This window comes from Somniosus microcephalus, chromosome 7 (assembly GCF_052327205.1).
Source record: "Somniosus microcephalus isolate GS21.2 chromosome 7, FLI_Smic_1.0, whole genome shotgun sequence".
NCBI classification, from domain to species: Eukaryota; Metazoa; Chordata; class Chondrichthyes; order Squaliformes; family Somniosidae; genus Somniosus; species Somniosus microcephalus.
This window is the reverse complement of record NC_140993.1, coordinates 150,310,758-150,334,328: the sequence shown is the minus strand read 5'-3', so window position 1 is coordinate 150,334,328 and position 23,571 is coordinate 150,310,758. Positions and strand designations below refer to the sequence as shown.

General features: G+C 42.6%; 1 protein-coding gene across 6 annotated transcripts in view; it reads left to right on the top strand.

Annotated features, from left to right (window-relative positions):
• mybl1 (MYB proto-oncogene like 1) overlaps positions 1–23,571 on the top strand; it is a 119,185-nt gene that overhangs the window by 72,526 nt on the left and 23,088 nt on the right. For 5 of the 6 annotated variants that reach the window (XM_085993082.1, XM_085993085.1, XM_085993086.1 and 2 more), the window contains 7 exons: positions 681–785; positions 2,358–2,603; positions 5,451–5,825; positions 6,623–6,765; positions 21,687–21,801; positions 22,570–22,686; positions 22,800–22,907. In XM_085993082.1, the coding sequence (XP_085849208.1) occupies positions 681–785; positions 2,358–2,603; positions 5,451–5,825; positions 6,623–6,765; positions 21,687–21,801; positions 22,570–22,686; positions 22,800–22,907 (1,209 nt within the window). The remainder of the gene's footprint in view (positions 1–680; positions 786–2,357; positions 2,604–5,450; positions 5,826–6,622; positions 6,766–21,686; positions 21,802–22,569; positions 22,687–22,799; positions 22,908–23,571) is intronic. The other variant, XM_085993084.1, reaches the window with a different exon arrangement.

Sequence of the window (23,571 nt, the reverse complement as noted above, 5' to 3'; positions counted from 1 at the left end):
ATCGGTTTAAGAATATGTATTTACATATTCATAATACTAATTGCAAAACTGATCTGTTTTTAGTGTTTATATACATATATATTAATATCCAGACATTATTAAAGCATATTGCAAGGTTTAAGCCTAGACATTTTTGAAAAATATATTTCTGTTCTGTTTGTCACATAACAATGCATTGTGCTTTATCTATTTAAATTGTATCCTGTTCTGTCTTGGTTATCCATGATGCCTCACATTTCTGAATCCAGACATAACACATGTTTTCAAAACTTAAGTTTTGCAGCTTCTTAATTACTCTGCTTTAATTTATGCTTCAGTCAATATGGAGAAAATGCAGCCCATTTAAGTCATCTTATTTCCTTTAAGAAAGATCAAAAAAGAATTTGCATTCTGCTTCAAAGCTGCTACTACTATTACACTGATATCTGAGGCACTGAAGCTACTATTCTATAAATGAAGCAAATGTCCACACCAAAAATTATTCTGCTGCCATTTTCATTTGATTGTGTTACTTCATGATTGGAAACAGCACCAGATTTTAAAAACTGTATCATTGATAACCTTGTAATAGTTCGTTCACTTGAATGAAAGAGTAAACCACATATCTTCGTCTCTCTTCCTGTCACTCTCCATTTTGTTCTTTTCCTCTTTTTTTTTCTCTTGTTACATGTTCATTTCAGCAACCATACATTGATGACGATCCTGATAAAGAGCAAAGAATAAAGGAACTTGAACTCCTCCTAATGTCAGCAGAGAGTGAAGTCAGAAGAAAACGAGCAGGAGCTGTAAGGATTCTGTGCACTCACAACCTTTAGATTGCTTAGCCTTTTTCATCTTAGACTTGCTATTTCATCTATGCTTTCTTCTTATTTTAGCCTTTCATTGTGATGTTATGGTTCCACTAACGTAACTTTTAGAATTGTGTTTTAGAAATGAGTACACATTGAAAAATAGCATCTTTATGTTTTGATGCAGTTAAAAACTTTTTGTTTTAATAATGGTTTGTCTTTGGGATTCGTATTCTGTGGCTCGGTAAAGTTTTAAAATTTTTTGTCTAAGTGGCTTAATTTTTTTTAACAGTGCATTTTCTTAATTGAACTCGACAGTTTATGTTGACATATTTTATGAAGCCATTGTATATTTTGATTACATGGCGTTTGTATGCATTACTCCGATCACATTTCTTGGCATGTATATATGCCTGTGCTGAGAACAATGCAAGTTTAGAGGTTAAGGTAATTTGTTTTTAGCCTCTTGAAGATGATTTGAGTCTGAGAATAGCAACTGACTGTGTGCTTTTTGGTAAATAACTAAATAGCCACTTAGCACCTTCCCTCAGATGCTATATAAAGTGCAGTATTTATCAAGTGGTGCATGTTTCACACATTCATGGGAATAAGGATAACTTGAGAAAAATTCCTGTTGGCAATTGCACCCTTGGCGAGGCTGTGGCAATCACTAGGAATGCTGTTTATGCTTAAGGAGTGTAACATGCTAGTGTTATGCAGTATTTTGTCATATAGTACAACTTCTGCAAGCATTTATGATGATTTTTGTCTCCTATATTTGGTAGCTGCATCTGGAGGTTTGTTGTGAAACATGTATTACTTAAAGGTTGATAATTGGATCGCTCAGAAATGAGTGCTAGTGTTTTGCACAAAATAGTTTTCAAATCAAACTGAGGAAATTAAAACCTTTACTCCATATACTTGAAGATTAGAATTGTAGTAATAAACCATACTACTAACCTAAATCAGAAAAGTTCTAACAGTACTGTAGTATGTATTTCAGAATGACCATAAGAATAATTAGAACTTTAGTTAAAAAATTGAGTCTTTAAATTTTTAATTACATTATTGAGTTATATCTTGTTGCCTTAAAATTTTTAGTATATCTTAAATATTTCTACAGGTATGTCTAAAATTAGGGACTGAAAACATTAGAAGGAACATCTTTTAAATACCATGGAGGCATTTGTTCAGAAGCTAAAACTATTTCTTAATGTGTTCAACTGTGTAGCATTCAAACTATATTTGTAGAAATTCTACTTAAGTGGCTTTCGTGATCATTATAACTAAATGTTTGTAACTAAAAGGATGATTGTACAGGATTTGTATTAAATATTAATATTTTATCAACAGTAAAGTATTAATTTACTTGATGCCTCTACCTAAATTCCTGCAATGTGGAGTAGTTAGTCTTTTGATGTGAAACTGTTTTGGTGGTTTGACCATGGTGCGTCAAATAATCGTTTCTACAAAATCTAAACAATTCTGATTTATAAATAGAATCCTGATCTTTAGTGCAGACACATTTACTTTAGAGTAAGCTGCTTTTTATTTCATTGTTTTGTTCAGCCACAAGAGTCTACTGACTTCACCAGCTGGTCAAGAAGTTTTTTTGGTGATGAAAGTTTGTCCAGTACCTTGAGTAGCCTGGAGGATAAGGCAAGTGAAATTTGCACCAAGGAGCAGCTCCAGGGGACAAGCACACCTGTACAGCATGCTGCCCTCAGCCGTTTTCTTGCACAGGAGGAAAGTTCAGTCCTCAGCACACTACAGTCAATTCCTGATTTTGCCAAGACATTTGAGCTCATTGAAGCAGTAAGTTTGTCACCTCCTATCATTAAATGTAGTAATATGAAATCCATTTGGCTGCCTTATAATTGATAATAGTACTTGGCAATGGTTTGCACACTGTTTTAATTTACTATTTTCATATGTATCATGCAAAAATCATTTAACTTGTGTAGAATATTTTTTTGTGGTTCCATGTGTAAGTTTGTAGTTTAACTGCAGTAAAAATTACACCGTCTACTTCAAAAACTTTATTTAAAATTTCTGTATTTTTAGACACTTTCTTATTGTGTTTTATTTTATCTTTGCTTTCAAGATTGTTTTTCTTGTGGTTGATCTTTTTCTTTGTCTTGATCTGTAGTTTCTTGAATTCTCTTCCTTTCCATAATATCCCAGGAACAATCAAATAGCACTGATCAGGTTGAATTTGATTATATGCCCAGGGACGGCTCAATATTAACATTTGGCATACGTCAAGTGAATGCATTACAGTACTTAGAGTTAAGAAGAAAGAAAAGCAGTCTAGAAGTTGCCAACAAACCTTGCTATATCATCACCAATGCTGACTGCTGTATGTCTTCCTGTTATGTCAATGGCAGCCTCTTCAGGAGGGGTGAGGTTTTGTCGAGTGCCAGGGTCTTCTTACGCTAGTTGTTGTGCGCAAGCTTCTCTTGCAAGAAGAACTGACATGGGTTAATATATGCACTGGGCAAGGGCTTTCAACCTCACCATTTATGATTCAGCTGCTCCTAATATGCATGTTGACAGTAAGAAGCAGCAAGTGTGGCCAAGAAGAAGTGGTAGTTGTGAGGGCAGTAGTAGCAGCAGCTTTTGAGGGGCTAAGTGAAGAAGAAAAGAAGTTCAGGCCCAGAAATTCGGGTCTCCACGGGTGAGTACGCACGGGGTACTCCCCTGTAGGCCCGATGGAAGTGCCGGTTTCCTGCATGCACTGCGCATACGTGGGAAACCGGCACTTTCGTTCCTCTGAACGAAGAGGTTCAGAGGTCGAACGCGTGCGCGGGGGAGGCTGCGCGTGCGCATCGAACTTAAGTTTTTTTTTACAGGTTTCTCCGGGAGGGTAAGCCTGCAGAATTTAGAAATATAAAACCGGCGTAATGCCTGCTTTTTACAAGGTAAGTGGTGAATTAATTAAAATTAAAACATTTTTTCCACAGGTTTATTATTTTTAAATACTTTAAAGCAAGGTAAGTTTATTTTTAGCCCTGTTAGAATATAAAATTATTTTTTTCAAAAATTTAAATTATTGTTTAAAATAGTTATTTCACGTAATTTATAGTTTATTTAAAAAATGTGTTTTTTCAAAATTTATTTGAAGATTTAGTGCTATTTTGGGGCCGTAGTATTTATAAGTCTTGACAGCACTTCCTGTCAGACTTATGAATGGAGAATTCCCTGCTCCGATTGGCTGCCCATGGCCCACGTGATCCCAGGGGACGCATCGAACTAACTGCGCCCCTGGGATACGCAAGCACTGCGCGCCGGCAGCTGGACCAGGCCCCGGATCGGAATTCCACGGGGCCCTACAGCTCAACGGCTGGCGCGTAAGGTAAGTGCAGATCGGGGGCTTGCACCCGTGGGAAGCCCCCGACCCGAATTTCTGGGCTTCGGTGATTTCTTCCCTCCTGACTTATGGAAAACCCCGAGAAGTGGGGAAGGGGAGGGTTGATTGCACTGAGACAAAGGTGGGAGCCTGCAGGGCTGTGCAGAAAGAATGAAATGTGATGGGGAGTTTTGCCTTAATACTCTTGGTGAGATCACAGACCCTTCTGCACAGTAACCAAGTCCTGGATAAAATTCTGCTCACATTCACATGTTGTGCCACCTCTCGGCATTACCCATTACCCACTCACCATACGAGGGGAAGAGGAACTCCTTCCTCTATCAAACTTGTTCCACCAGTATCTCAGCTAGAATTCTTCTTGATTTCAGACATCTTCTGACATCTCTACAGTGTTGCTTCCCTGGTTTGGCCACAAAAAGCCATCTGCCCTTTAAGCTGCTGCGAAATGTTAAGAACCTGCAGCAGTGCCTGATTTCCCACCACCTAATTGGTGAGCTGCTTATGGGACGTGATTTTAGTGCTGCAAGCTCGCCTACCGCATGAAAATGAGGAGCAACCTGAGAAATGAAATCACTCCCCCATCCCAATGGCTCGTCTGGGCAGCTGTTTCTCTTGCTCTGCCCACCTCTTGCCAGTTTTATGCTGGAAGACTACAATTGACCCCAGTGTGAGAAAAGTGTGCGACAAACTGAAATATAAATTGAACCAATGAGAGTGTGAGAGGCACTTTTTTAATTAAAGAAGGTGACCTGACCATTGTGGAAATGTTTCTAATACAGGTGTAATCTTGTTACTTTTCTTACAAATTAAACTAGAGTTAAATATTTGACACCTTTTTTTAAAAAAATGATTAAGTATGCTTACTTGTGCTTGTATTTTTCTTTTTGAAGGCGTTATTGTGTGTAACATTGTATATGGAACCTGAAGACTCTGAATTCTGGTATTCTGGCTTTAATTTTACTGTATTTTATCACCAACAGTCCTGAATCTTCAATAATATGTAGAACTAAACAACTGCTGTAACCATAACAATAGAATATGATGACATCAATCTACTTGTATTCAAACTGCAACAACCTTCCTTCTCTCCATTTATTATCAACTAATGGAAGGACTTGTGTGATCTAAAAAGTTTGTAGGTTTTTAAGAATGCTAAATAAAAAGATCTTGTATCCTGCACTGTTGTTTGGTGACCACAATGCTGGATCTACATTTGAATTAAAATTATACCCTTTACTATAGATTTTGTAGTTTGAGTATAACTAACTGGTGTTTTTTTTCCTTTTCCCCAGGATTCTGTAGTGTGGAATGAACTAACTAACTTCGACTTCTCTGAAGTTAATGAGAAAACACCTGCTAAACAGACTCCAGCTAAATTTGAACGATTGCAGCACAGAGGTGGAATAGGTTATCGCTTTGATGGCCATGCCATTTCAGATCTGAGCAGAAGTACTTGCAGTAATAGCAGTGGGCAGGGTGAGCTCATTCCTATAACGTCCCCTATCGTTGCCAAGTTCAGCACACCACCAACCATTTTGAGGAGGAAAAGGAGACTTCGGCTTGGCCCATCTCCATCCAGTGACTGTAACAGTATTTCCTTCACGGACAACAGCACTACGAGCCCGAAAAGTACTCCAGTAAAAACACTGCCTTTTTCTCCTTCTCAGGTAGAACTCGCAGAACCATTTTAATAAACAGACATCACTGTTTACATTTATAATTATTGTGATTTAGTTTTTAGGATTGTTCAAATTTTCTGTTTAGAAATAGTTTAGCAAAGAAAAAATGTAAATGTAGCATATTTAAAGTAGGTCTAACTCTTTTTCAAACAACTAAGGATTGTACAAGACAGGTTTTAAGATTAGGAAACCACTAGCCAAATAAGTAGGAAAAATCTCATGCAGTTAATAGGCTGCTGTCTAGTGCAGTAAGTATTTGATCTTTAGAATCATTCAAAAGGAACTGGATGAATATTGTAACAGCCGGAGCTTAAGATGGAGATGGGTTTGTGGCTTTTGAAAGTGAAGGAGTCTGATTATACATTATGGTGCAGGGATAGACAACAACATTAATTCAAGAAGCTGAGAGGCTAGATAGCCTTTTCTCATCCGAAAGGTGATTTTATTGTAATTAAAAAGCAGAAGTTCTGGCATTACCACAGGTATGTCAGCATGTGGAAAGAGTACAGTTAGGTTGACATTTCAGATGCAGACCTTGTGTTGGAAACAGTTGTGATGAAATGTTTAAACTAGATAATGAACCCAACAAACTTGCTGTGTAATTCCAGCATTTCTGTTTTTTTATTTCTGATTTCCAGCACGTACAGTTTTTCTTTTTCTGTCCTTTTGTTATAATTGTCTTGCTAAAGTATTATGGTATAAACCCAGTTATTTGTAAATACTAGAAAATCACAAAACTTCAGTATTACAGCTTTTACATTTTATTTCCTCCCCTGCAACCCCAGTTTTTTAATATCTGCTCTGGCAATGATCATCTGAACCTTGATAACCCAGCACTTACTTCAACTCCAGTCTGCGGGCAAAAAGTTCTCGTCACAACTCCGCTGCGGAAAGATCAAACGCCTAGAGTGCAAAAAGAAAATGCAGGGTGAGTAGTTATAGTTCTTCCCTCCTTCAGACACACGAGTAATATTTGGAAAGAATTACTTCTGAAAGATTTTGTTCAATATTATGTTTTTCCCCAATCTCTACATCAAACAGCCTTTTACAAAAGCTCACGTTCACACTAAGTGGTCTTCAGATTACTAACGATACAGCACTTGGACGTATGAGTGATATTTAAGGAATCTGTTTCTATGATGTGGTTCTGTAAAAGCATTTCATATAATCATATATAGACTCTGGATGGGGATGGCATGATGGACTGTTTGACTTTATCTCGACTCTGAATTTTCTCTTTTTTAATCTATTGGCAAGTAGATTCAAATTCAGATCACCAAAAGTTTAATTGTAAATATAAAAATTACCTGTTTTCTCTTCCCACCCCCAACAGAAGGTATAGGCCTGGGTTCTCCTGAGTCACTACCTGTTGATGTGGATTTGGAGCGGTAAACAGTTAAATGTAGTCTTCAAGCCTACTGCCTCAAATCTGCCACAAAAAAACAGTACCTGCATTCCCCTTCACAAAAAAAATCACCAGTTCCTTTAAGGCCTACCACAAGCCCACTCTGCCATATTTAAACAGATGGGCATGGGTAAACCTTGTGTCCCATTCCTCTCCATTTCTGCTATAAATAATTATCACCACTATCAGTAGCGATAAGAGCTGCTGCAAGCTATCCCTGAGGTGGACACCACACTGAGGAGACTGTTTTGTGTGCTACTATTGAAGGATGTTTGGTGATCTTTTAGTACTTTGGGGTTGACTCAGAAATTTCGCTACTACTTTACAACGCTCTACTCAAAGTATTGCTTTGCGCTGTAGACATGGATTTCTCAATAGGAATGCCTTTATTTTGATTTGGAAAAGGAGGAGAGGATGAAGACACAGAAGAGGCTAGGCTGGGGACTCTTGGAATCGGGTATCACCAAAGGTATCTCTTCCTGCATGTAAACATTAACTCACCAGGGATTACAGAGCAAGAAGGCCGGTCTTGTGCATCCCCACAGGAGGGTGCACAAGAAAGGGAGGAAGTGGAACAGGATAGCCAGCTGCCAGAGCAAGGGTAGCACAACTGATAGCCCATATCTTTCAATAAATAAAGGTTGATGCACCAAATAAAGTCACTTCACACCTGCCTGTTCTCCCTGCCCCCATACCCCCCCCCCTCTCTTTTCAATACTTTGCCATGGTCCTTCATAAGACAGAAGTCTACATTTCCCTTGCCATGATCCAACACCCAAAAGTTGCAAGATCATTTGAGTACACTTTTAACTCTATATGATCAAGCTGTCTTTAAACAAAATTCATGAGGAAATACCAACAAAATATATTCTCCCTCTCTACAGCTACTACTTAAAACCATAATTACCTTTTGTGCCAGCTAAATTACTCGCTCTAGTTTTTAATCTACTCCTACAAAGTGCTCTCTGAGTGAAATGAGGTTGAACGGTGGTAGCTGGATGACACCCATGGAATCTTGGAGAACTGAGATGAATTTCTTCTTGGGGGTAGCTTTTGGCAACCTGGTACTTGCAGTAGCAAGGGGTGCCAGGCCCGTGTCTGAAGCTCCTACATGTGAAAGAAGAAGTGGGTTCCATTGCAGCTTTCTGGAGAGTTAGTAACATCTTCACCCACTCCTTGCAGTCCACTGGTCTTATGCGCAGGTTCGGAGGTGTTACAGACCAAATGGCTCCAATTGGCAGCCTGTGCAAGTATGGCATTCAGGCAAGGCATCTATTGAAGCATTGGTGGCTGCAACTCCAGAAGCCACCAACGTCCTTAGAGGCTCTTCCTGGCATCTTGATGCTTCAGAAAACTTCTGGGCTGTCCCAGTCTCCAGAGTCATGAGAAACTTCCTGCAGAGTGTTGCAGATTCAAATAATGGACTTTTCACATTTATCCATCATCTGAACTATATGCGTAGGAACTATTTCCACTGTCTGCACGTAAGGCTGAAGCTCTTGAATCATTGCTCTTTTGAAGACTGGCTCTGTATATTTTTCAGCTCAGGGCAGTCGTATCTCCCTCCTTCGTGGAGGACTGGCACACTCCCTCTCTTCCACTCCCAGGTACTCTGTGATCCGCCCATTGACGACCTTCCTAATTCCTTGTGAGTAGGTGTCTTTGTGCTGGTGATTGCGCAGGTGAGATGCCAAGATAGAGCTGGTGAGGATGTGGCAACTGCAGTGGATCTGAAAGTGCCTGGTCAGTCATGGGGTGGCTGGCCTCTTCCGCCAAGGCATTCCGTATGATTTGAAAGATAGAAGAGCTAGCTATGCACATGGTGACATTTTCTTTTGAAGAAACATTGAGTGAGTGTAGGGTATTGCAATACTTTGCAGAAGCACATTAAGCTGAAACTATACATGCTGAACCCCACCCAGCCTTTACCAACTTCTCTTACCAGCTCGCCCCCTCATACAGGCTCTCCTGCATGTCTACTTATTGAAACAAAAGCAAAATACTGCGGATGCTGGAAATCTGAAATAAAAACAGAAAATGCTGGAAATACTTAGCAGGTCAGGCAGCATCTGTGGAGAGAGAAACGGAGTTAACGTTTCAGTTCTGACGAAGGGTCATCGACCTGAAACGTTAACTCTGTTTCTCTCTCCACAGATGCTGCCGACCTGCTGAGCATTTCCAGCATTTTCTGTTTGAGTCTGGTGCTTCCTCTTGTGGTTGTTTTTTTGTTGATAGTTGTCTTTCCCCGGTTCTCATTGTGTGGTGCTACAGGAAACTTTCGATTAACCGGCCACTAAATAACCGGAAATGTCGGTTAACCGGCAAAATTCAGGAGTCGGTTCAGAGAACTTTTTTTACTTTTTAGTTACTTTTTTTAAAACTCATTTCTGGCTGTGCAAGCGTCTAACTGAAGCTGTCGCTAAGCTACAGAGACGCTTGCAAGCTGTGCTGATTGTTTTGAAGCTGTTGCTAAGCAACAGGGTTTGTTGGAGCTCCGTATGTTTTAACTATAGCGCTCGATTCTCCGACATTGTTGATAGACCGGCACCAGCTCGGTCCCGTCTGTGCCGGATACCAGAAAGTTTCCTGTAGTTGTATGCTATTTTACTCTTCTGAAGGGAGAGATGAAAAAGTAACAGGCCTGTGAATTACTTGAACTCCTCCCATATGAGATCATGCATGCCATGATGAGAGGTGAAGGTGTCTTGTCCCTCTTTTAAATTAATTGTGTTTGAAGAATAGTAGAAGTCCTTGTGGGCAAAGTGAGTTGAGAGTGGTTTTGAGTAAAGGAGGTGTTTGAGTGTTTGGAGATGTTGCTGTTTGCAGAAGTGAGTTTTGCTGACACCTAGGTGCTCAGAGAAAAAGTATGATTGGTAGAGAGGTGAATGAAACTTCGAGTGGTAGAAGATGGGTGTTAGCACCAGAACCTCCCTCTGCATAATGTGGCAGTTCTTCGAGTAGTGGAGATTGCACTGACTGCCTTTGCGACCTTCCTTCAGACAGCCTACACCATTCTCTCTGGGGGCTTCCTGCCCTCGGTGCCCATCAGATGGTTCTGCCAGCACCACTTCCACAAATGTATTGGAAAATCTGGGGTCTTTCCAACTGCTAACGCCCCTGAGGTTGCTGCTCCTTATGCCATTTTGCTGAAACGTGATGTTGCCCTTTAACTGGCTACAGTTTTTTTTTTAAAGACTGCACCAGAAGTCTTGTTTCCCTCCCTTCTGCTGGTGGTAAGCCAATGAAGGGCAGTTGTCTGGCCTCCAAGCCACCTGCATTGCTAATGAGGGTTCTGAGAAGAAATTGTAATGGGTTAGCAGCTATTTCACATTGGTGGGCATTGGGACCACCCTGCTGCAATCCCACTAATGGGAGGAGAACATAGGCCATCCACAAGCACTGGGCATGCTCCAAGTGGCAATTGATAATTTTTGGGCCCTAGATAGAATCATAGAATGATACCGCACAGAAAGAGGCCATTCAGCCCATCATGCCTGTGCCAGCTCTTTGAAAGAGCAATCCAATTAGTCCCTTTCCCCTGCTCATTTCCCATAGACATGCAATTTTTGCCCCTTCAAGTACTTATCCAATTCCCTTTCGAAAGTTATTATTGAATCTGCTTCCATCACCCTTTCAGGCATTGCATTAGAGATCATGACAACTCGCTGTGTGTAACAAAAAATAAATTCTCATCATGCCTCTGGTACTTTTGTCAGTTACCTTAAATCTGTGTCCTCTAGTTACCCACCCTTCTGCCACTGGAAACAGTTTCTCCTTTTATAAGAGGCACATTTCAGACCTAGAAAGTCCTTCTTCATGTAAAGACTGACCAATGGACTTTCAGTTAATATAGTGGAGGCAATGAATCATTTATGCAACAGTTGGATTCCATATTTGGGAAACTAGGATCTGTCAGCATGGATGAGCTAAGATGGGTCAAAAGACCTTCCCATCTGAATCTGTCTTGCAATCTAGGTCTTGTAGGATTAAATGAAAGTATTTCTAGAAATCTTGGGCTAGTTTCCAAAAAAAAGGATGGACCAGGATCTTCCTTTAATTGACTAGTCTGATGTTAGTAGTTCAGAGTTAAACCTGAAGCTGGAGTTCAGACTGTATTCTTGGTGCCATAGTATTCTGATGGCCTGAACCTTAACAGTAGCAACGCAGGTTAACATGGTCATAAGAAATGCAAACAAAGTACTGGGGTTCATTCTAGAGGAATAGAATTGAAAAGCAGAGAGGTATGTTTTTTTTTAAATTCATTCCTGGGAAGTGGGTATTGCTGGCAAGGCCAGCATTTATTGCCCATCCCTAATTGCCCTTAAGAAGGTGGTGGTGGTGGTGAGCCGCCACCTTGAACTGCTGCAGTCCGTGTGGAGAAGGTACTGTTAGGGAGGGAGTTCCAGGATTTTGACCCAGCAACGATGAAGGAATGGTAATATATTTCCAAGTCAGGATGGTGTGTGACTTGGAGGTGATGGTGTTCCCATGCGCCTGCTGCCCTTGTCCTTCTAGGTGGTAGAGGTCATGAGTTTGGGAGGTGCTGTCGAAGAATCCTTGGCAAGTTGCTGCAGTGCATCTTGTAGATGGTGCACCGGTGGTGGAGGGAGTGAATGTTTAAGGTGGTGGGTGGCATGTCAATCAAGTGGGCTGCTTTATCCTGGATGGTGTCCAGCTTCAGTGTTGTTGGAACAGTACTCATCCAGGCTAGTGGACAGTATTCCATTACACTCCTGACGTGTGCCTTGTAGATGGTGGAAAGACTTTGAGGAGTCGAGAGGTGAGACACTCGCTGCAGAATACCCAGCCTCTAACCTGCTGTTGTAGCCACAGTATTTATCTGACTGGTCCAGTTAAGTTTCTGGTCAATGGTGAACCCCAGGATGTTGATGTTGGAGAATTCGGCGATGGTAATGCCGTTGAATGTCAAGGGGCGGTGGTTAAACGCTCTCTTGTGTGGCGCGAATATCTCTAACAAGTGCCAGGCAATGACTGTTACTTGCCACTTATCTGCCCAAGCCTGAATGTTGTCCAGGTCTTGCATGCGGGCATGGACTGCTTCATTGTCTGAGGAGTTGCGAATGTAACTGAACACTGTACAATCATCAGCGAACATCCCCACTTCTGATCTTATGATGGAGGGAAGGTCATTGATGAAGCAGCTGAAGATGGTTGCGCCTAGGACACTGCCCTGAGGAACTCCTGCAGCAATGTCTTAGAACATACGAGCATACGGGGAGGAGGTCCAGCATCTCGTGAAGTGGTGCGCCGACAACAACCTGGCCCTTAACACCAAGAAAACAAAGGAAATAATCGTGGACTTCAGGAAGTCCAAAGGTGGAAGTCACACCCCCATCCACATCAATGGGGCGGAGGTGGAAAGGGTGGCCAGCTTTAAGTTCCTCGGAGTCCACATCACGGAAGACCTCTCCTGGTCCCTCAACACCTCCTCTCTGGTGAAGAAGGCCCAGCAGCGCCTATATTTCTTGAGGAGGCTGAAGGGATGTAATCTGTCACCCCTGATCCTCTCTAACTTCTACCGCTGCACTATAGAGAGCATCCTGACAAACTGTATCACGGTATGGTACGGCAGCTGTAGCTCCCATGACCGGAAAGCCCTGCAGCGGGTAGTCAAAACTGCCCAACGCATTACCGGCACCCGGCTACCGACCATAGAACATATATATCAGAAACGCTGCCTACGGAGGGCACGGTCCATCATCAAAGACCCTACCCACCCCAGCCACAGTCTGTTCGCCCTCCTACCATCTGGAAGACGCTACAGATGCATTCGCACCTGTACGACCAGATTTAGGAACAGCTTCTTTCCCAGGGCTGTCATCCTACTGAACTCCACAAATAAACACTAAAGCCTGCACATCTGCCGATGCACTTTATTATGGTCATATTTTTGCTAATATATATGTACAAATGTATGTTGAAATGTTTAAGTGTCCTAATCCAAATTGTACACTCTCGGGAGCCGCAAGCCTACATTTCGTTGTACTGCACTTGTGCACTAACAATGACAATAAAAGTTGATTTGATTTGATTTGATTTGAAATAAGAGCAGGAGTAGCCCATACGGCCCCTCGAGCCTGCTCCGCCATTCAATAAGATCATGGCTGATCTTCAACCTCAAAACCACTTTCCCGCTCGATCCCCATATCGCTTGATTTCCTTTGATTCCGAAAATCTATCGATCTCAGCCTTGAATAAACTCAACGACTCGGCATCCACAGCTCTCTGGGCTAGAGAATTCAGAATATTGACAACCCTCTGAGTGAAGAAATTTCTTGGGTTTAGATGATTGGCCTCCAACAACCACAACCATCTTCCTTTGTGCTAGGTATGAATCCAGCCAGTGGAGAGTTTTCCCCTGATTCCCATTGACTTCAATTTTACTAGGGATCCTTGATGCCACATTCGTTCAATTGCTGCCTTGATGTCAAGGGCAGTCACTCTCTCCTCACCTCTGGAATTCAGCTCTTTTGTCCATGTTTGGACCAAGGCTGTAATGAGGTCTGGAGCCGAGTGGTCCTGGCAGAACCCAAACTGAGCATCGGTGAGCAGGTTATTGGTGAGTAAGTGCTGCTTGATAGCACTGTCGACAACATCTTCCATCACTTTGCCAATGATTGAGATTAGACTTATGGGCGGTAATTGGCTGGATTGGATTTGTCCTGTTTTTTGTGGACAGGACATACCTGTGCAGTTTTCCACATTGTCAGGTAGATACCAGTATTGTAGCTGTACTGGAACAGCTTAGCTAGAGGCATGGCTAATTCTGGAGCACAAGTCTTCAGCATGACAGCCAGGATGTTGTTGGGGCCCATAGCTTTTGCTGTATCCAATGCACTCAGTCTTTTCTTGATATCATGTGTAGTGAACCGAATTGGCTGAAGACTAGCTTCTGTGATGGTGGGGACCTCAGGAGGAGGCAGAGATGGATCACCCACTCGGCACTTCTGGCTGAAGATGGTTGCAAATGCTTCAGCCTTTTCTTTTGCACTTGCATGCTGGGCTTCGCCTCATTGAGGATGGGGATGTTCATGGAGACGACTCCTCCCGTCCATCACCATTTAAGACTGATGTGGCAGGACTGCAGAGCTTTGATCTAATCTGTTGGTTGTGGGATTGCTTAACTCTGTCTTATAGCATGCTGCTTCCGTTGTGTAGCATGCATGTAGTCCTGTGTTGCATCTTTCCCAGGTTGGCACCTCATTTATAGGTATGTCTGGTGCTGCTCCTGGCATGCTCTTCTACACTCCTCATTAAACCAGGGTTGGTTGCCTAGCTTGATGATGATGGTAGAGTGAGGGATATGCTGGGCCATGAGGTTACAGATTGTGGTGGAATACAATTCTGCTGCTGCTGATGGCCCACAGCACCTCATGAATGCCCAGTTTTGAGCTGCTAGATCTGTTCTGAATCTATCCCATTTAGCATGGTGATAGTGCCACACAACACAATGGAGGGTGTCCTCGGTGTGAAGACGGGACTTCGTCTTCACAAGGACTGTGTGGTGGTCTCTCCTACCAATACTGTCAAGGACAGATGCATCTGCGACAGGTAGATTGGTGAGGATGAGGTCAAGTAGGTTTTTCTCTCGCCACAGGCCCAGTCTGGCAGCTATGTCCTTCAGGACTCTGCCAGCTCGCTCAGTAGTGGTGTTATGGAGCCACTCTTGGTGGTGGACATTGAAGTCGGCGCTTCTTCCAAGTGGTGTTCAACATGGCAGAGTACTGATTTCATCAGCTGAGGGAGGGCGGTAGGTGGTAATCAGCAGGAGGTTTCCTTGCCCATATTTGACCTGATGAGGTTGGGAGTCAATGTTGAGGACCCCCCAGGGCCACTTCCTCCCGACTGTATACCACTGTGCCACCACCTCTGGTGGGTCTGTCCTGCTGCTGGGACAGGACATACCCAGGGATGGTGAAGGTGGTGTCTGGGACATTGGCTGAAAGGTATGATTCTGTGAGTATGACTATGTCAGGCTGTTGCTTGACTAGTCTGTGGGACAGCTCTCCCAATTTTGGCACAAGTCCCCAGATGTTGGTGAGGAGGACTTGCAGGGTCGACTGGGCTGGGTGTGCCGAGGTCGATGCCATGTGGTCTGTCCAGTTTTATTATTTTTGTTTCTTGTAGCGGTTTGTTACAACTGAGTGGCTTGCTAGGCAGTTATGAGTCAACTGCATTGCTGTGTGTCTGGAGTCACATAGGCCAGACCAGGTAAGAACTGCATATTTCCTTCCCTAAAGGATATTTGTGAACCAGATGGGTTTTTACAACAATCTGGTAGTATTATGGTCACCATTACTAATACTAGCTTTTTATTCCAGATTTATTTAATTGACTGAATTTAAATTCCCCCGCTGCCATGGTGGCATCTCTGGATTATTAGTCCAGGCCTCTGGGTTACTAGTCCAATAACATAACCACCATACTACCGTTAAACTTGTATAGAACATTGATTAGACCACACTTGGAGTACAGTGCACAGTTCTGGTCTCCATATTATAAAAGGATATAGAGGTACTGGAGAAGGTGCAAAAAAGATTTACAATACCAGAATTCAGGAGTTATAACCATCGGGAAAATTGAACAGGCTGGGGCTCTTTTTCTCGAGAAAAGAGAAGGTTGAGGGGTGACCGAATAGAGGTGTCTCAAATTATAAAGGGGTTTGATAGGGTAGAAGTAGAGAAGATATTTCCACTCATGGGGTGTCCAAAACTAGGGGTCATAAATATAAGATGGTCACTAATAAGTACAATAAGGAATTATGGAGAAACTTCTTTACCCAGAGAGTGGTTAGATTGAGGAAATTGCTACCACAGGGAGTAACTGAGGCGAATAACATCAATGCATTTAAGGGGCAGCTAGATAAGTACATGGGGGAGAAAGGAACAGAAGGATATGTTGATGGGTTTAGATGAAGTAGGGTAGGAGGAGGCGCGTGTGGAGCATAAACACCGCATAAGACCAGTTGGGCTGAATGGTCTGTTTCTGTGCTGCAAATTGTATGTAATTTACTCTATTAAAAACACTTCATGATTTTGAACACCTCTATTAAATCTCCTCTTGATCTTCTCTGCTCCAAAGGTTGATGACTCTGGAAATAAAAACCTCCTGACAGCTAACCTAGTTCTATGATTGCATAATTTGTACTTCTGTCTACTGTTCCTCCCTAACCTATCTAACTCAAGTAACATATCTGCATGAATCAAATATAATCCTTTCATTATTTTAAAGAGCTCAATCAAATCTCCTCTGTCTGCACTTTTCCGTATATAGCCCAGCTCTGTAAGCCTATCATGGTCACTAAGGGCCTTTAAACTAGGGGTGTGATTTTGCCAATGGGGGTGCATTGGAGGCGGGACTGCTGCTTGGAGGGTCGATGTCCTGCCTCCTGATTTGTGGCCAACCCACGCTATTTTCCCTTGATTGACCTTGTTAAGCCCGCCCTGCAGGCTTAGCAGGCCAATTAAGGGAAAGCCGGTTACAGAGAACGTCGGCGTATGACATTTCATCTGTCAAATTTTTGACAGATGAATTGTCATCGTTTGACAGCCCTGTGAAGCTGTCAAACTCTGACATTCTCTGTTGTTTGATGAGTCCTTGTATTCAAGACTCATCAAACTTCTCTTGCAGAAATTAGATGGTTGTTGCATTGGAGAATGCAACGGCCATCTGTCATCTCTGCCGCGGAGGTGCGAGGCTCTCCGCATACCCAACGATTGAAGCCTGCAGGAAGAAACAAAGTTAAGTACACTTTTTCTAACACTTTCCACTCACCTCTCCACACTTGCACTCATCATTCATCTCCATAGCACACTTTTAGACCCCTCCGACCTCCGCAGACCCACTACTCGCCTTGGTGACCCTGGCGGGGTTCGGAGCCTCGGGAAGCCAGCACTTTTGTGGGTAAAATAGGGAATAATCCTCTTATCTGCCTGTTAACAGGCAGATAAGTGGCGCTAATCCCCTTCCCGCCTCCAAGGAGACTGGACCCAGCGCGGGATGGCGACCCAGCGCGGGATGGCTACCCGCCTCCTGGCAAGATGGCACGGAGGCAGGTTAGCACACCCCCAAATTCTGCCATTTTCCTGGCAGTCCTGCCTCCATACCTGCCTCTCCAGGGCTGGCAAGATCGCGCCCTAGGTATAAATGTAATGGCCCTCCTCTGAATCGTTTCTAGGGCCTCTATATTCATCCACCATGTGAGGGGACCATAACTGGACACTATTCTAGATGAGGCCTAACCAAGTTCTTATACAAGGACAATATCGTGTTTTTTTTTGTTTTGTATTGGTCATTTAAAGTATTGTGTTCTGCAGAGAGATGGGAAAAATACCAACAACATAGAAAAAGCTTTCTTGTGTCATTAGGAAGTCTAATTATGCTTTTAAGAGAAATAATTAACTGCCGTGGAACCTTACATTATCTGCTATGATGGAGGGGGTGCTGGTTTTCCTAACGCTTTTGTTTCTCTTGTGTAAATGGCTTGATGACAGTTTAGGTAAGCAGACAGTCTCATACGAACTGAAAACTGCATCTTTATTCATTGCCACACAAAGTCAGCACAGCCCATGTCTAACAATTGATTCCTAAATTAGTAAATTGCATACTGGAGAAATATATAGGATTCCCATTGTCTCCTGTCAATTCAGATGACAAAAAATATTGCACCATTACACTCCTTAGTATAGGCTAATCTACCACTGACCAATGAGATTCTTCAAAGGGAATCTTGATACACTAGTGGCTCATTGTTTTTGTGGGAACTGCACGTCTTTGGTTTTGAATGTTGTGATAAGTCCATGGGGAAAATGTGACTGAAAACTTTCATCTGTAATTGGCCCTGGGCAACTACTTATTGTGATGTAATTTCTTGTAATGGTTAAGTTACATCATGTTGATTAAGTTCCTTCCCTGTCACAGCACTGAAACGGCCTTGATCAAAATTACAATTGTGGTTGGGACTGGAGCATTTTCCCTCCCCATCCTCCTTGACCTATCTGTAGCCTTTGACATGTTCGTGCACACCATCGTCCTGTAACGCCTTTCCTCTGTTGTCCGGCTCTTGCGATTGCCCTCGTTTGGTTCCACTTTTACATATCTGATAGCCAGAGAATCTCCAGAAATGGCTTCTCCTGCCACCCCTATACTATTACCTCCTGGAGGCCCCCAAGGATTTGTCCTTCTCGCTTCCCTCATCAAAAATCTTCCCCTTGGCGTCCTCATCCGCAAACATGGGGTCAGCTTCAACATGCATACTAACAACGCCCAGGCCTACCTCTCAACCACTCGATCCTCCGCTTGTCTGATATTGGTTTTGGATGAGCCGCAATTTCATTCAGTTAAACATTAGGAAGACTACATTAGGAAGACTAAAGTTATCGGGGGAGAAATTCAGTAGGTTGCGCCACCCGTTAGCGCCTTAAGAGGGCGCTAAGTGGGTCGCAAGCCAACTGGCGCCCGGGCGCAGCACTGTCCACGCCTCCCGCTAAATTCCGCGGGACGTTAGTGGTGGCGCTAACCGTTAGCGCTGCGCCGTTACCGATGACGTCATCGGTGTGCGCAGTGCCCCGCTGACGCCCCGGCCGCGATATTTGGCAGCGCCCCCTGATTTACTGCCGGACACTATGTCTGACCGGTTTAGAGGGGCCTACCTGCGGCTGGGGAGGCGCAAATTAAAGGAGCGGTGCGGGGCGGCCATTTTTATTGTTGGCCGCCTGCCAGCACCTGCCTGCGCTCCTGTCCCCGGCCTCCTGAACCCCCCTCCCCCCCGCGGAGTGCCGGCTGCAATCCAAGAGCCCGGCACTTCTCTTCGGTGCCGGGCTCTTTTGCCTGCACTCCCGATCCTCGGGGGGGCCCAGCTGGGCCCCAGATTGCGCTGCACAAGGCCCCTCCCCTTTAAGAAGGGGAGGAAGGCCTGCAATACCGCAGCGCGACGTGCCGCAGCGTGTGGCGCTGCGGCACGTTGCGCCACGATATTCAGTCGCAGCGCCCCAAAAGGGATGCGGGGCGCCTCCAGTAGCACCACGCTTCCCTTTGGGGCTCTACCACTCAATTTCCCGTGGGCGGCCGCGAATGCTTCCGGGGCGCTAGTTTTAGCGCCCTGGCGAGGCTGGCGCCCCAAACGGGGCTATACTCAATTTCTCCCCCATCGTCTTTGGCCCTTGCCACCGATTCCATCCTCCACCCTGGCTGTTGTTTCAGGCTGAACCAGACTGTTTGCAGTCTTGGCATCCTATTTGACCACAAGCTGAGCTTCCAATCCCAAATACTCGCATCATAAAATCTGCCTACTTGCACCTTGGTAACATCCTCCGCCCCGCCTCAGCGCGGCTACACCTTTGTCACCTCCAGATACGACTGTTCCAATGCTCTCCAGTCTGGCCTCCCATTGTTCACCCTCTGTAATCTTCAGCTCATCCAAAATTCTGCTGCCTGTATCATGTCCTACTCAATAACAACAACAACTTGCATTTATATAGCATCTTTCGTGTAGTGAAATGACCCAAGGCACTTCACATCATCACTCACTCCTGCCCTCGCTGACCTACATTGGCTTCCAGTTTCCCCCAATGCCTCAAATATAACATTCTAATTTCCTGTTTAAATCACTTCATGGCCTTGGTCCTCCCTATCTCTGTAACCCCCTCCAGCCCTACAACATACATTCTTTCTCCCCCCCCGCCTCAAACTCTCCATTCCTCTGACTTTGACCTTTTGTGCACTCCCCTCGCTTTGCAGCACCATTGGCGGCAGTGCCTTCAGCCATCTAGGCCCTACTCTCTGGAGTTCCCTCTAAACCTTCTGCTTCTCCACCTTCCTCTCCTCCTTTTAAGGCTCTCCTTAAAACCCTTTGACCGAGCTTTTGGTCATCTCTTAATTGGCCTGGAATTTGCGATCAGTGGCGAGCGAACAGCGGCAGCCGTTCATTTCGCTTACACTGGCTCACTGACTTTCTATGGGCTTTTGCACTGGAACTTGCGGTGATTAGACATCCATTTCAGCACGGACCCCTCCTACAGGGATCGGAGTGAAAAGAGCAAGTAACTATCTCCTTAACCAATCAGATTGAAGAATTCTCAATGAGGTGTGCAGTCTGAATCAGGAAGTGTAAATTAGAATAGTTAATTCAGTGCTAAATCATGTACCGAAAGCAAAATAGAGAGAGGAAAAGAAAGATGGGATTAAGCAAAAGAGATGAGCGAAAGAAAGAAAACGTTAATTTTTTTTAAATCTCCAACAATAATTAAAATGTGACGGAATGAGGCTCGATACTTGTAAAAGTTAATTTTCAGTGCCAGAGAGGTTGTTTGGCAGTAATTAAGACTTCTCACGCCATTAAAAAAAAATAACTTGCACTGGAATGGACATGTCCTAGCTTTTTCTGGCAGTGGGTATCTATCATGCAAGTAGTACTGCAACTTCACGCTCTTCCATGTATTTCAATGCCAACTATCGGCCAGATACCGGTATAGCGAAGCTTTTGGAAGAGCAGACAACTCGGACCGCAACTTCCTGATTTCTGTGTTTGACTGCGCGTGTGCGGTCGCCGCAAGATGCTGTCCAATTTACTCTTTAATAAAGGTGAGCGCTGATGGCTTCATCGTTATTTCTCCCGCAAAATCCGAGCCATTATTTCCTTTGTCTTATTGTCCATTTTTGTCTGGCTATACCTCCTGAAGCTCTTTGGGACATTTTTCTATATTAAAGCAGTTACATAAATGCAAGTTATTGTTAAATCACTGAGTAGTTTTAATTGATTTTTCTTGGGTTGCAAAATCTCTTCAAAAATGTGCTACCTGGGCCATAAATACAATATAAATTGTGAGGGTGGGTTCACTATTTCCTTCAAATCATTAATAGATTATAAACTAATGGAATTGTGTAGTACATGCAGGTGGTCAATGCAATAGTACATTGCATGGATAGTAAATAGTCTAGTAACTATTTTATTTTCAAAAGAACTATTCATGAGCAGCTCCTTGGGGAGATCAGCTAGTATCTGAATAAACATATTTATGCCACTCTTGATCTTGACTGAATTAACACATCGTTCATTATGCATAGAAAACGTATTCCTGTCTGTGCAGCTCCCACTCCTGTCAACATGAGTTTATTAGTTTGGTATCATGGGGGACTATACTCGGCTTTTTCAGAAAATGTGATGCAAAAATCTAAATTAACCAAGCTGAATTTTCTTTGCTCTTGAGTGGTTACATGGAAATACACTTCAGTACATAACTCATTTTCTCCTTTTCCATTCCATCGCTTCAAAAGCAAATGTTTTCTTCTTCAGTTTTATCTAACTTGGTCTCACCTATTGTAATTAAACTGATTAGAAACTGTTCTTTTCATCCATATTTTAGCTTTTCAAATATCCTGATGAGTTTTATTTCATATTTAACACTGAAATTTATGTCTTGTAGTTTTAGGACCCCCACTATAAGACGAACGGTTTTAGACAGCACACCAAGGACACCTACCCCTTTCAAGAATGCACTTGCTGCCCAAGAAAAGAAATATGGGCCTCTTAGAATGGTGGTAAGTGCAGTATTGTAGATCAGCGCTTGTTGGCTTGGTTGTTCAGCATGTATCTGTCTGTCTTGAGGTCTTTCGCTTCCTTTTTTGTTCCATCCTGCTTTCCATTGTTATCTCACTTTATGAAGCACCCTTATGTAAACAGCTGGGTCTTACTATCCATCAGACTGTCCAATGATACTGTCCTCCAACGGAAGGCAGCACCAACAATATCAACCCAGCAACCATGTCAAGATATGGCAGCACAAAAATACATAGTATTACTAAATTTGTTTTATATGAAGAAAAAATACCATATTGTATAGTATAAATTAGAATTTGAAAAGATGGTTTACAGAAAACGGCCTAGACATGACTTGGCCAGTGTAATGTTTGCTGTTTTGTTTTCATCTGTTAGTTGGTACTTTCTGATTTATTTATCTGCCTTTGCATACATTATCTATTAACTATCTTCCTGTCAATTTTTTAGTTTGGCTCCTTTCCAGATTATCTCTTTAACAACAATTCTATGGAGTCTCAGATGTTTTAAAAATATGTTGCTTTTTGAGGACGTGCATGTGCACCTCCTATAGCTGGAAATTGTTAAAACTTGAGAAATTAATTCTTGACTCTTCTACAAATTATAGACTTGTAAAGGAACCAATGAATTTTAACATCTAAAGGAGATTTTAAAGCATTTTTAAACAATAATAGTTCCAAGCAGTTCGACCAGTTTAAACATTCACCATCTGTTTAAATGAAGAAAATGTAATTACTCCTTTGTCTACCTAGCCTCAGTCACTTGCACACTTAGAAGAGGATATTCGAGAGGTCTTAAAGAAGGAGACTGGTACTGACATATTACTTGGAGAAGGAATGGACCCCATCTTCAAAGTCTGTGAGCAAGAGGTGGTAATATAGGTTTTTTTTCTTGTAGCCTGAATGGCTATTCTGACTGATTTGTAATTTCCTGATTTTCATCTTTACTCCTGTTCTCCTCCCCCACCCCCAACAAATCACAGCACACGGCTCCTTTCAAGAAAGTGCGAAAGTCTCTTGTTTTAGACACATGGATCAAGGATGACCATAGTACTCACAAGTTCACACAGACCTCTGTTTCAGATGTACAGGTGAGTTCGCTAATGCTTATTGGAAACTTTGCAATGTAGACATTTTTAGAAGCAAATTAATTATGCATCTAAGTCTCTTATAGATAATTAGTATGAGAACTTGTTGCAATTAGCTACAAAGTTTAACTTCATATTCATTGTGATTGCTTCACATGTTATGGTTCATGGCTCTGTGTATCTATGTCAGTGGTTTTTGATTTTTTTTTTTTAAAGATCTATGTATACTACTTCCCTTAACTTATAAACTATTTATTTACATCAACCATTTATACTGTGTGTTCCAGTGGGGAAAATCTGTGATCTAATAAAATTGCACATGTGCCATTTTCCTGAGGTTATTTCTATCACTGGAAAATGTATTTTGCTTTTAAAATTTTCTTTTTCTGATCACCCTTTTCCTGGTTTTGTTAGGTTTTCCCCCTGCACCTGATTTAATTGTAATTTTTATTAGCATTGATTTCAATACATGTTTAAGAATTAGCAGAGCTGTCAGAATGAAATAGTTGTGATCAAGATCTTGGCCTATAGAGGATTATGGGACAAACTCTTCAGCTATCTATTGGAAGAGTTGATACAGTAGAATTTTTTTAAACTTGTCGCTAGAAGTAGGATTTATTCTGTGCTTTAAAATAAGCTGTTGTTCTTTTGAAGTTATTTATTTATG